Here is a 13,901-nt window from a genome sequence, read left to right on the forward strand (position 1 = left end):
TACTTGACTGAGTGATTTGTTCTTCCTGCACTCCAAGATATTATCAACAAATTTCTCCAGCACAACTCTAAAGCATCCATTTTTCTTTGTGCAGCCTTTCTGATGGTCCAGCTTTTACTGTCACATATTTTTTAACTTAGAAAACCAGGAATTTGATAATGCATATCTTTGTTTTTCTGTATTGTTTGCCTACACTTTGGCATTTTGTCTAAATTTATCATGGTCCTTTTCCAAGCAGCTGACATCTCTTTGTTTCATGACTAGAGTGAATTCTGAATTTTGGAAAATAAAGGCTGTTAGTACTTTAGTTTTGCCCAGTTGCATTGGGCTGTCATTGCCTTTTGACATAAACTTAATGGATCTTTTTTTTTTGTTTTCAAATGAACAAGAGAAGCTTTTTTTTCACTTGCAACAAGAAATTCCTTAAGTTTGTATTACTTATAGCATTATCACTAGCATTTCTGACTGTATGGTTTGCATGTAATTTAAATCAGATGATAGTATATAGCTTGTGCCATACAGATGTTCTGTGCAACAGTGTTAGGCATACTTACTATCCTCTTTAATTTAATTCATATGGAGTCGTGCAAAGGTAAGTGCTTTTAAATACTATGATTCGATTTTATCTATGCTGTGTATTTTGTATTATTGTTCAAATGATAAATTTTCTATTTTTGCTTAAAGCTGACAAGCAAAACTGCACATAATTTCAGAGAACAAATAATTAGCATTTCTATTACTTATTTTTTTGTATAAGACCCAAATACTTATTATGATAATCATTATTCTGTTGTTTTGCATGCACATTGAGACCTTCTGCACTGGAAACAAATCCCTTGTGTATCTAATCACACCGTACTTTATTGGCCAAATAAAGCTATTCTATTCTATTCTATTCTACTCTATTCTATTCTCTACTCTAATTTTCCAATCTGTTATTTCTGCTTGCTTTGCTTTATTTTAAATAAAAAGAATTGGCATTGTGGAAATGCATGCCTCCCACCCTCCCAATATAAATCTCTTATTTTTCATGCAAGGGTAAAAAAATATAATACTGCTTTCAATGCAAGTTGCCTTTTTTTCTCCTCAATACATGCTGCCATTTTTCAATCTGTGTTAAAAGTCTGTTGCCTGATAAAGCAAGCTCCACTGAAAATCCTTATCGCAGGATTCCAACATTAGTATTTGGGTCTTATACAAAAAATAAATATGCCCTGACTCAGAAAGGGATCATATAGGCCTGAAAGGGACTCCAAAGAGATGCAAATAAATAAAAGAAGTATGATTCATATCCCTACTTTTGCAGCAGGATTGCATACAAGAATTTTCTTTTCAAGAGTGTAATTCTTCTGATCCTTTTGATCTGAAGCCTGAATATGAGATATTCTACCATTTGCAGCTGTCGACAACTCCACTGCTCAGTGTGGTTATTACTTTTCAAAGAGACACTTTCTGGTGCAGTCGCAGACAACATGTTATTTTAATATTGTTGAAAAATTGAATATAATAGTGAATAAGAATTGGAAATTATCAGGAACTATATAACAGTCATGTTGTCTATCTAGGTCATAGGCCAGGCCGTTATGACTTTCAACAATCAGTACCTTTGTATGTAATGATCAAATAGCTAACATTCTCCCAATGAGTGTTAGACAACTGCTGAAGCTCAAGCCTAATTCTCATTGCTTGAGAAATGTGGATAATCACTGCAGTCTGGATTTAATTACTTGTACATCAGATTTCATGAAATGTTTAAATTAAATGACGCAAGAAGCCCTCTTAACGTGCAACCCATTTTTCTTTTAATTTATGACGATCTCGGGTTCCCTGGTCTTTGAGATCAGCTATCATTGTTTGGAAAGAAACATATGTTAGTAAAATTGTGCAATTTCTTATCAATTCATAATATTTTATTCAATAGTAAAGAACAGGTGTATTTGTGAGAAATACTTCCACCATAATAAAAAAGAAGGAAATGACTGAGTTATTTTTCCTCTCACAACTCAATCAATGTTTTGCTTGGGAATTTATTCTTTTTTTCTATAACTTGAAAACACAAGCACCACAACACATATTTTTTAATAAATTCTCAAACTGATAAAACTCACTTCCCTCCAAATCCCTCTTCCTGTATATTTCTCCCCATGCATAACACCTTAAAATGAATCCAGCTTTAGATGACAACTCTTATCAAAACATGGAATAATTTTACTATGCTAAGTGTATGGAAGTGTGCAAGTGGCCAATTAATTTTTGACAGTTTAAAAAAGTTGTTTGACTTCAATGATATGCCATGTGCAAGGTCAAATAACACTGAATGAAATCCTTTTTATTCACAAGCTAGGTATAATCCCACAAAGGAACATAACAAGTGAGGATCCATTTACAGAACTATTAAGTGCTACCCAAGATCATTCACTAGATTGGAATAGTGCCGAGGCATCTTAAAGAAACCAGTGCATTTTATCGTTATGTCAGACAGGACTAGCTTTATATCCATGTAATTCATTGCACTTCAGAACAGAAGGTCTGTTTCCTATTCCAGAAAACACGACAGGATGTTCATGCATGGTTCACAATCTTCTTTCCAAATGGCCTGCTTTCTCTCTCTCTCTGTATCCATAAACCAATATATACAAATGACTGGGTTTTGCCATTTTCAGAGGAGGCATCAGTTAGCCTTGGCTGATTCCACTGCAACCCAATCCTAGTTTTCCATGTCATCCTCAAATAATTGCATTTAATTCTGCCCCTCTATTCACATCTACTTGGAGATAAAGTCCAGTGAATTGAACGGATTTCTAGGTAAAGTACCCCTAATCCATCTAAGACAAACATTTCTTAATATAGTTTTGAAGGATTTAAGTACCTCAGAAGGCATGTGGGAGACCACATTCTAAGATGCTTCTGAGATTGATTTGCTCAAATTATTTTTGGATCAAACGGAATTAGGGCTACCAGGTTATTTTTTTTAGCAATACCAAAAGACCAAAAATAGCTAAGGAACTGCAGATATAACTCACTCTTAATTGTACACCTAACGTCACATATTATAGCTGTAACCATCACTCTCAGCTGGAGCTCCCCATCAAGATGTGCTTGCTCTCAAAATGGCTTGATGCTGGAACACTGCCTAAGAATACAAAATTTAAAAAAACAAACCACACAGAACTTCCAGATCAAATATTAATTACATGCCAGATAGAATTATCCTATAGGTCAAAGAGAAAATATATAAACAAGAAACTGGGCATTAAATCAGCGGCAATATAAATCCTCAGTTTTTGAGTGATTATGAAAGATAAATAACCATATCATTGTGAAATAGAAAAATACTGGATTGCATTAAAAACTTCCACTAAGTAACTGTTAAATGTCACTATGAAAACCCAGTGGCAATGTGCCTTAAAAACATAATGAATCACACATCTCCTGAATTACGTTCATTAATACCGAAGGTGTTGTCTTCTTTCCTTTTTAACAAATCACGTATACATATGCAATAGACCGAAGTGAAAATATTTGCTTAATCAAATACTGAATACCAAGCACCTTTTTTCGGTATTTTTTTGTAACAACTTCCTGAATATTGTAGCAGGGTTTCTTTTTTTAAAATCCCAAAACACTGTTAACCTTCCTTTTTTCAGCTTGGCTTGCTGTGATATGATGTTCAATCCTTAGAAACCTGATACAGTCGGTGATTGTGATTGCAGCCTTGTGCATTCATTCCTCAGAATACTAGTTTAATCTTTGCATGATTGACAGGAAGTGCTTCTGGTTTCCAGTCTGGCTGAAAAAAGTGAATATTGAAAGTCCGGGCCCAATTCTCAAAGACTCGTTTCTCTGTGATAAAGCGATGATGACTTCCCTTCCTTCCCCGTTCGTGTGAAATGTACATTGTACATTCATCGGGCCCCAATGGTTCGTAATAATGATAAGGTACTGAAGGATGATTAGAATCCCTGTAGAAAAAGAAAGCAAAGTTGGATGCGACTGAAAAATAAGGCTGTCCTCAATAAGCCAAAAGGTCCTTTTCCCCCATTCACCTCATCTCCCAGAAGGCCAATATTGTAAACACTGAAATATTCTATCTGAACTAATTAAACTATAACCACTCCAGAACCAAATGGCTGACTACACTGAAGAGTGCTATGAATGTAGATTACATAGAGAGAAAATCTGAGATACATTTCAGAGAAGTGAGCAGCTTGGGAAGTAGTAACACAACCTCAGACTTTTGATTTGGCCAACACAACAAGCTGTTGTGTCTAGAACCATCAATTTGGTCCTCCCTACTTTTTGCATGGTTTTGTTTTAAACTGCTGCTGTGATTTGCAGGAACGATAATTGATTTGCAAGGACGCTAATTTTATTTAACAACTACAACAAATTGCAAGATTGGAAAAATTGTAACCCCGCCCAAACAGATTATTCTCCAGGATATGAATCATAGATGCTATATACAGGAGCTTCATCCTCAACACTATTCTTAGTAATGAATTCCTATATGTTTTTTTTAAATTAATTATAATATCTCAGATAGGATCTACATTTAAATTCCCAGAAACCCTGAAAATCCTAAGGGCTCTCCATGATCACTATTCTTATTTCTCCTCTCTAGGTCTGTAACTTTGATAGTTTGATCCCTTTTACTAAAATGAGTCCAGTTCAATAAAAGACAAAGCAAAAATCAATCTGGCAGTATAAAAGGCTGACAAAAGATCTTCGTTTAAGAGTGATTGTGCCTGTACAATCATAGTATACGGCAGTAACACAGAAACTAAAGCATACAATCCTTTTAATTCTGCACATATCATTTAAGCATCTCTGGCAGGAGGTATATAATTTTTCTGGAGCGCTTTCTTCAGATTTTATGTCTGAGAAACATAGAGATGTTGTAAGCTTCATATAATTAGTTATAATGCTATCAAATACCTCTAAATATGAAGGAAGATGTTCTCAACTTGGACATTTTTAGATCAGGGGTATCCAGTCTTGGCAACTTTAAGACTGTAAGCACTGAGGAATTCTGGAAATTGAAGTCTATATGTCTTAAAGTTGCCAAGGTTGGACATCCCTGTTTTAAAAGGATGAATTACAGCCCTAATGGCTTCTGGTATAATTAACAAACCAAACCTACATGCCATGACATCTTCTAAATATTTCAAGAAAAAATGTCACAGCTTCATGCTTTTTTGCCCACACATTATTGCTGTTATAAAGTACAATGTGATATTGCATTTTGGCTTCCCTTTCTTCATTAATAACAGTTTTTCCATGATGAAAACAATGCATACAGCATCAAGATCACATAATGAATTTTCCTTTGAAGTAGATATTAGAAGGAAGCAAGTACTATGAACCTATAAGCCTTGTACCGTGTTTCTCCGAAATTACAACATGTCCTGATAATAAGGCCATGCCACATTTTTCTGGTGGGCAAAAATATAAGCCCTCCCCGGCAAATAAGCCCCCTGGACAACCCCAGCCAGGCAGAGCGCCGCTCACCAACCTAGCGGTATCCCAAAGGTGCCAAGCCGCGGGAACCGGGGGGGGAGGCAAAGGTGATCACGTTGCTTAGTGCCTTTGGGATACCGCTAGGTTGGTGAGCTCTGTGCCCAGCTGAAGAGGGGGGTTGTTGGGTGGCTGCTCTCTTGTGAGCAGGCTCCGCTTCATGGGCAAATGGCTGTGTTGCACTGTCGCAGCAGCGCAGCACAGCAGCCATGAAGTGACCACACTCATACGCAGCCACCCAGCAAACCCCATTTCCAGCCAGACACAGCGCCATTCACTGACTTAGGGATATTGCCAAGCGGCGTGAGCGCCTGTTCGCCGCTGCAAGGCTTCCACAGCTTGGCGTCTTCGAAATGGCAGTGAATGGTGCTCTGCATGGCTGGAGGGGGGAATTGCACGAGCGGCTGTTCTGCTTTCACTCACGCGCCTGCCAGGCTCACGATGCATGGCCCAGCTCTCTCCGCAGAGCCAGGGCACCTCCGCTGCTGCCACATGGCTTTTTTTGTGGCTTCCAAACCGGGTCTTCCGGCAGTGGCTGCTCTGGGCGTACGCTTTATGGTTGTACGCTCTGCCAGCAGCTGGCCCACAACCATGGAGCGTACGTCTAGTGTGGCCACTGCCGGAAGACTCGGTTTGAAAGCCGCCAAAAAAGCTATATGGCGGCGGCGGCAGCGACGGTGGTGGCAGAGGCCCTGGCTCTGCGGAGACAGCTGGGCCATGCATTGTAAGGCTGGCAGGTGAGTGAGCGAGAGCGGAACAGCCGTTTGCGCAACCCCCCTCCAGCCATGCAGAGCGCCATTCACTGCCATTTCAAAGTCGCCAAATCATGGGAGCCTTGCAGCGGCGAACAGGCATTCACGCCACTTGGCGATATCTCTAGGTCAGTGAATGGCGCTGTGCCCGACTGGAAAGGGGGTTTGCCGGGTGGCTGCGCATGAGTGTGGTTGCTTCATGGCTGATGTGCTGCGCTGCTGCGACAACACAACACAACCATTCGCCCATGAGGCTGTACCCGGCTCTTTGGGAGCCCGCTTGCAAGAGAGCAGCTGCCCAGCAACCCCAAAACAATAAACCCTCCCCTCATAATAAGCCTCAAGCCATACTTTGTGTGTAAGAAGAAAATAAGGCCCTGTCTTATTTTCGGGGAAACACGGTAATGACTGAGTATGGTGACTGGTGGAAAAGAACAATAATTTCTCCTTCATACCTAGTTTCTTCATTTTTGAGTAAAAAATGTGCAGCTATTCCCCTTCCAACTGCTACACAGAAACATTCAAGACAGTATAGCTAGGAAAATGCTGTAATCAATACAGCTCTTATTAATCCAAAGGAACACACCCTTGTTCAACTTCAAGATGATGAGACCATCTACACTAGTATCTTGTGTCTTTGGGGCCAAATGTTAATTCTAATCCTAAACACCATCAAAAAGAATTGGGGTAATTTTATAAGTTTCATCTTTCTGGTTTGAATAGGTAAAAGAGTCCCTGAGGATTTTACTCTGCTAGTTGTTGCCGATTATAGGAGCCAGTGCTCATCTCGGTTTCAAGGGCATTGAGCCAAGCGCTGCCCGAAGATGTTTTTGTGGTCACGTGGCCAGTAGAATATCATGAAGTGCTATTACCTTCCCACCGAAGTGATACCTATTTATGTACTTGCATTTGCATGTTTTTGAACTGCTAGGTTGTCGGGAACTGGAGTAGGAACAGGAGCTCACCCCCGTCACGTGGCACTCAGGTCTCAACTGGGCTGCTGGCTTTCTAGCCAACAAGCCCAGCATCTTAACCACACTAAGCCACGGCACTACCCTCTGGTTTGAATAACCCAACTAAAATTGTATGCTAAATTCCCACTCAGAAATTATATTTTTATGATATAATTTTTTGAGAATGCTGGAAGTCATCCCCAACCTTCTTTATTAATACTAAAGCTACTACTAGTCTATAAAGGTGCCTATTTTATTACTCGGTGATATTAGACATTAATCAGTACTCAGTAGCTTATCAATATTATAGTAGGAGTGTATTTACAAATGTAACTACTGTATGTAAAAACATTAGTTTTCCGAAGTGGTACTTCACAATCTTCTATATTATATACTGTATATATACTACAATATTTCTTTTGGGTAAAACGAAAAGATATTCAACTGTACTATGATGCTGCTACTTAATGGCAAATCCCACTGAGAAGAACTTTAAGCTTCAAAGTTTAATGCTATTAGTTCAAGCAAAAACAGTCTAAAGGCATTTTCAAGAAAGTAGCAGGCAAATTCTGACAGGCAAAGAGATGGAATGATAACATAAATCCATTCCTCTTACATGATAGCTTGACAATCAGCGGATATCAGGTTAGGATTTGGATATTACTACATAATGCTATACTGCAGTGCAGCCCAACTGTTTTCTTGACTGAGCTGTCAGAAATGGCATTAATTTGAACTTTTGTGCCAAATTCATTTAAAAAAGAATTGCATAGTTTAATAGCTACTGCAGGTTTCGCTAATCAGAATGGAAACTAATCTATGGGAAGAGAAATCCAATAAACAGCTCTGTTGTTCCACTAATGTGCGTTAAAATACGCAGGTTGGATTGTCCCCAAATCATGGTTCCTCTTAAAATGCTCTGCTTTAAAAAACCAGACAACATTGCAAGATTCCCGAATGAGGTATAGATTTCATCTATTAAGAGTTGGCAAGCTTTCAAAGATGTGGTTGATCCATGGAATGAAGATATGACCAAGGCAGCTGTCATGCTTGTCCCTAGGACAACCCTCTGAAACACAGCTCCAAATCAACCATGAACCTTGCACAAGAAAGATGAAGGTTTCCAAATGGACTGAATAAATGTGGAGAGATCTCAAACATGCAGTGCAATCAAGAAGACCCAATAATATTTCTGAGCCAAGAGTTGGGGGGAAAAAGCAAGAATAGGCAAACTCTTAAGAAAGGTTGTGAACTGATGCACATCAAGTTATGATGGCAAATGGAGCTGGAATCTCCAGAACTCCAGATTTATGTGGTCATAAATCATACACACATATACACAGGTTGTAGACAATAAATGCAACAAGCCATTAATGGCATGTGTTTGTCTGTATGCCCATATAATCTTGATTTTCAAATGGTTTTTCTCCAGAAATTAATTTTATATATTCTATAGCATTATGTTTACCTAATAAATATTTAAAAGACTAAGGAAAACTAACAAGATGAGTAACTCCTCACAGTACAAACAGTTTAAATAATATATTAAATGCAATTAAATGCTGTTTGTTGTTTTCAAAACTCAATCACAGCACATGCTAAAATGTCTTTATACTACTCAAAACTCAGATGTAGGATGTAGTATAAAGACGTTTATGTGTAAATACATAATCCATAAGACTGAATTTCGCAACCTAATTAAAAACCAAGTGAATTGGTTACCTGCAGAAATCGGGTGGCACCATTCCATAGACGTCTATTTTGTCACACAGCTCTAAGGCAATACTCATTGTAAACCATCCAGTGCTTAGCCAAGTGTTGGATATCTTCCTGAAAACAGAAACAATTAAGTTCTCCAGGTGACAAATAATACTTGAGATAACTTCACGTTCGAAGGATTTTTTTTTGAAAGAATAGTTACCTATTAAAATTCATAGAAAAGTTGTACACATGGGCAGTCAACATTCAAAATACTTCTACACCATGTAATAGGTTTAACTATATCCTTCTGGTTGTGAACAAATGTATTTAGTAATTGCATTTTTCATTCTAGCATTGCAGCTATTAGTGGTATTACATACCTGGGCAGTTACCTGAATAAGATTTGAGTGTAAACTGTGGGTTTGCATTAGTCCTACTAATTAAATGGGAAAGAAAGATAACTCTATCTGGTTAATGGAAGAATTAGCAGGTGAATACACACTTTATGTCAGCGCAGGGCATATTCAGGTTGACTATACTAACTACAACAATGCAACAAAATTTCACATGATCTGGAACATTTTTTTGCATAAGTATGCTGAGCAACAGTTCCATCCAAGGTAAAGAAATAACTGCAATGAATAGTCCTCCGAGAGCCTTGAAGCATTTCCATCAAGTTTATTTCTCTTTGCTTCCTACTTCAGCTACTCTTTTCTCTTCCCCATCTTTAGCCATGCTGATTTTTCTTCTTTAGATCTTTTGCTCCCCCCCCCCTCTGCAAGACAAGAGAGGGAATCTTTTGTTGCATGTGCTTATTATGTGAAAGGAAGCATGAAGGAAAAATGACTGCACATTCAGATAGTGGATCAGTTAGGTTAAAAAAATGAGTCATCCTTATAGACTATCAATGGTAATTTTTGTCTCAGCCTTTTGTTTTTTTAAGAATACAACATATTGTACAAAGCTATGTGAGCATACAATGATATACATATATTTATTCACTTACTGGTAGAGAAATCCTTAGGGATGGATGGAGTTAGCAAACAGAAATAGACAAAGTGGGAATATTGGGTATTCTATAGAATTTGTTTTATCTCTGCTCTTCCTTTTGGAAAGAATAATTTTAAATTCATTCTTTTTTCAGAAACAAATTTTTAATCATTTTTGCCAATAAAGATACATACTTAAGTAAGATTCCTACCTCAAAAAGAATTAATTGTCAATCTTCTAGAGCTTGGGTAAACTGTGATGGGATATGTTGATCTCTCATGGAGAGATACATAAGCTAATTTCTTCTCTCTCTTAAATGGCTGAGATAAATAATTAATATTCATGTAAAAGAAAGAAATCAGAATGTGTCTATACTCTTGTGTCAAATTCACATACATCATAGTTGACTTATCTTTGAATTTTGCTTGAAAAGCTCCGGGCTTAATTGCTGCCGAAGTGTTGAACTTGGCCCTGGAAACTACCTTACATCTGTACTACTGTAATACACTCTACGTAGGGCTATTTTTGAAGACTATCTGGGAGCTACAGTACAGAACTCAGTGGCTCAGTAAGTCTTGGGCATCCCTAAAGCTGCATATATAATACCTCTACTGTGTGAGCGTCATTGGGTGTTGGTCTGTTTATGGGCCCAGTTCAGGGTGTTGCTTGTGACCCTAAAGCACTTCATGGCCTAGGCTGAGGTTACTTGAAGGACCATTTTGTCCCAATCTATCTGTCTTATTGGGTCATGCAGGAAGGGTGTTTTACAGACCCCCATCAGTTAAAGAATTGTGTCTGACAGGATCTAGGAAGACCCCCTTTTCTGCTGTTGCCTCCGCCCTATATAATATCTTGCCACCTTCATTTTATTGATTTATGATTGATTTAATAATGAAGAGGAACCAATCTGGAATCAATCACTAAATCTGCAGATCCCTCCCCCCCCCCCCCGGTGCAATTTTAAGGCAGAGTTAGTAGTAGCAAAAAGTAGGAAAGAAGCATGGGCTCACAAGCAACTGCCGATGCCTTCAATACATTGAGACTGAAAGACCAACTTTGGAATTTGTGGTCTACCACATTATGCAATTTTTTTGAAAAAAATAATTCTTGCAGTTGGCCCACATAAAAACAACTTGCCCTTCAGGTGTAATCCAGATTATAGAAAGGGAGATAATTCTATTATTCTTAATTTGCCTATTTCTGTCTAAATAAGGGAAAAATAGAAAGAATATGGTATAGGATTTCCTGCTTGAGCAAGGAAGGTCCCTTGCTCAAGGTCCATCCAAGGTCCCTTCCTCCTCTGTTATTCTGAATATGTTTGGGGGTGAGAACAAGTGTAAGTATAGGAGTACAAAGTCTCTTTGCGCTTGTATTAATCTGAGCCCTTTCTTTCAACCCGGCTTTTTTAAGACATTCAGATACTAGGTTTTTTTTCCTCCTCCTCTCCTGGATCACACGCCAAAGAAATTAGGTGACATAAGAAATAACATAATCTATAAAACCTATATTTTCGTAGCTTGAGATGTCTGGCAATCAAAGTATCATCTCGGAATGCTTCCATTTGTGTTTCTTCTTGCAAGCACCTACTTTAATCAAGATTCTGAACCCCTAACTTTTTAAAGTCTCTCCTGGCTTGCCCTGTGTTCTTTTTATTACAGTCCAAAGCAGTGTTTCTCAATCTTGGTACCTTTAAGATGTATGGACTTCAACTCCCAGAAGTCCCCAGCCAGGTTAAGAAACACTAGTCTAAATAGGCTGATTGTATTATGCCCAGGAATGGTCTTTCTGAGGTAATTTCCACTTGAGAAGAAAACTAGCTTTTCCCAGGGGCCAGGATGTTGATGGAGCTTGTATGGGGTGGTTGGTGGATAAATATGACTTTTATTGAGGCATCTGCATTATCTATTGTTTTAAGTGAGTACCCCAAAGCTCTGTTTTAGGCCCAGTACTCTTCAACATCTTCATCAATGATTTGGATGAGGGAACTCATCAAATTTGCAGATGACACCAAGCTGGCAGGAATAGCTAACACTCCAGAAGACAGGCTTAAGATACAGAAGGATCTTGACAAACTTGAACATTGGGCACTATCTAACAAAATGAAATTCAATGGTGAAAAGAGTAAGGTTCTACATTTAGGCAAAAAACCCGAAATGCACAGGTACAGTATAGGTGGTACCTTGCTCAATAGTAGTAACTGTGAAAGGGATCTTGGAGTCCTAGTGGACAACCATTTATATAGGAGCCAGCAGTGTGCAGCAGCTGCCAAAAAAGCCAACACAGTTCTAGGCTGCATAAACAGAGGGATAGAATTAAGATCACGTGAAGTGTTAATACCACTTTATAATGCCTTGGTAAGGCCACATTTGGAATACTGCATTCAGTTTTGGTGGCCACAATGTAGAAAAGATGTGGAGACTCTAGAAAGAGTGCAGAGAAGAGCAACAAAGATGATTAGGGGACTAGAGACTAAAACATATGAAGAATGGTTGCAGGAACTGGGTATGTCTAGTTTAATGAAAAAAAGGACTAGGGGAGATATGATAGCAGTGTTTGTGGGTTGCCACAAAGAAGAGGGACTCAAACTATTTTCCAAGGCACCTGAGGGTAGAACAAGAAGCAATGGGTGGAAACTAATCAAAGAGAGAAGCAACGTAGAACTGAGGACAAATTTCCTGACAGTTAGAACAATTAATCAGTGGAACAGCTTGCCTCCAGAAGTTGTGAATGCCCCAACACTGGAAGTATTTAAGAAGATGTTGAATAGCCATTTGTCTAAAATGGTATAAGGTTCCTGCCTAGGCAGGGGGTTGGACTAGAAGACCTCCAAGGTCCCTTCCAACTCTGCTATTGTATTGTATTGTATTGTAAATATTCTTTATTTTACTATATTGTGCTTTTATTCTGTTTGCCACCCAGAGTTCTTTTTGACAAATGATTGATACTTATTTAATAAATAAATAATAATATGTCATCTCATGTATGATCCAAGAGTTCAGGATTCTACTGATGATTAATTCTTTTGTTGTTGTTTTCAGGTAATTTTTTTCATAGCTGAGAACCAGTCAACTGTAGCTCCTGTTTTCCTGAAGCTGACATGCAATCCTCTAGGTATCAATTTTAAAGCCAACAAGCAAAGCAAAATAGGGCTGTCATCAAACATTACAGTAAAAAAAGCTTAAATATACATCCCAAAGGCTTACCCAGAAAACAGAATGCTTATAAAGTACTTATGTTTTTCACATTATGTAAGTACCTCCCTGGATCTTTTAAGTAATCAGAATTGTATATTTCATTTTATCATATACTTCGTATTTTAATAGCCCATACCTAACCTCTGGGTTATCCCCTAGTTATCCTTTTATACATATTTGGGATAAGATCGTTTCTAAATAGACATTAGCATATCTGTGGCTGTCAGAAATATTTGGTAAATGACCATTGGCTTACCTGAAGGGTCATTTTTCAGGGTGCTGCGGAGGAGAGTCCAAGCAAGGGTTAAATACAGCCAATCTGTCCAGAACTGAATTGAAACTTTAAGCCATGCCTCTGGTGCTGACTATCTTCAGTTTTTTTCAATGAAGGCGTGGAACTGTTACGCACTGAGAAGTCCAACAATAAATCCCAAAACCATATCCAACAGAGAAACAAATTCAACCAGAACTGTAGACGTCTGTACTGAAACCAGCGGAACGAGACCCCAGGGTGGGGTTGGACTCTCGTTTGCAGCGCCCTGAAAATGACCCTTCAGGTAAGTCAATGGTCATTTTCCAGGACGCTGCTCTGGAGAGTCCAAGCAAGGGACATACCCAAGCTAAATGTCACTAGGGCGGGAAGCAGTCGCGTTCAGGATCTCTCCGCTGGTATGAATGGCCTGAAGAACTCGCCTCCCAAAGGCCCCTTCCACCGAGGCAAACTAGTCCAACTTGTAATTCTGAACAAACGGAGATAACAAAGTCCAGGTGGCCATCCTACAAATCTCCTCGATCGG

The 13,901-nt window shown here is 38.7% G+C and overlaps 1 protein-coding gene across 1 annotated transcript in view; it reads right to left on the minus strand.

Annotated features, from left to right (window-relative positions):
- Positions 1-1,456: 1,456 nt before the first annotated feature.
- Positions 1,457-13,901, minus strand: part of ST6GALNAC5 (ST6 N-acetylgalactosaminide alpha-2,6-sialyltransferase 5) — a 95,177-nt gene continuing 82,732 nt past the window's right edge. The window contains exons 4-5 of the mRNA XM_087719450.1: positions 8,942-9,049; positions 1,457-3,962 (exon numbers count right to left, since the gene is read on the minus strand). Of these exons, the coding sequence (XP_087575576.1) occupies positions 3,731-3,962; positions 8,942-9,049 (340 nt within the window). The 3' untranslated portion in view covers positions 1,457-3,730. The remainder of the gene's footprint in view (positions 3,963-8,941; positions 9,050-13,901) is intronic.

This window comes from Thamnophis sirtalis, unplaced genomic scaffold (assembly GCF_051295495.1).
Source record: "Thamnophis sirtalis isolate CommonGarterSnake01/CBP01778 unplaced genomic scaffold, rThaSir2_p1.2 scaffold_7, whole genome shotgun sequence".
NCBI lineage: Eukaryota > Metazoa > Chordata > Lepidosauria > Squamata > Natricidae > Thamnophis > Thamnophis sirtalis.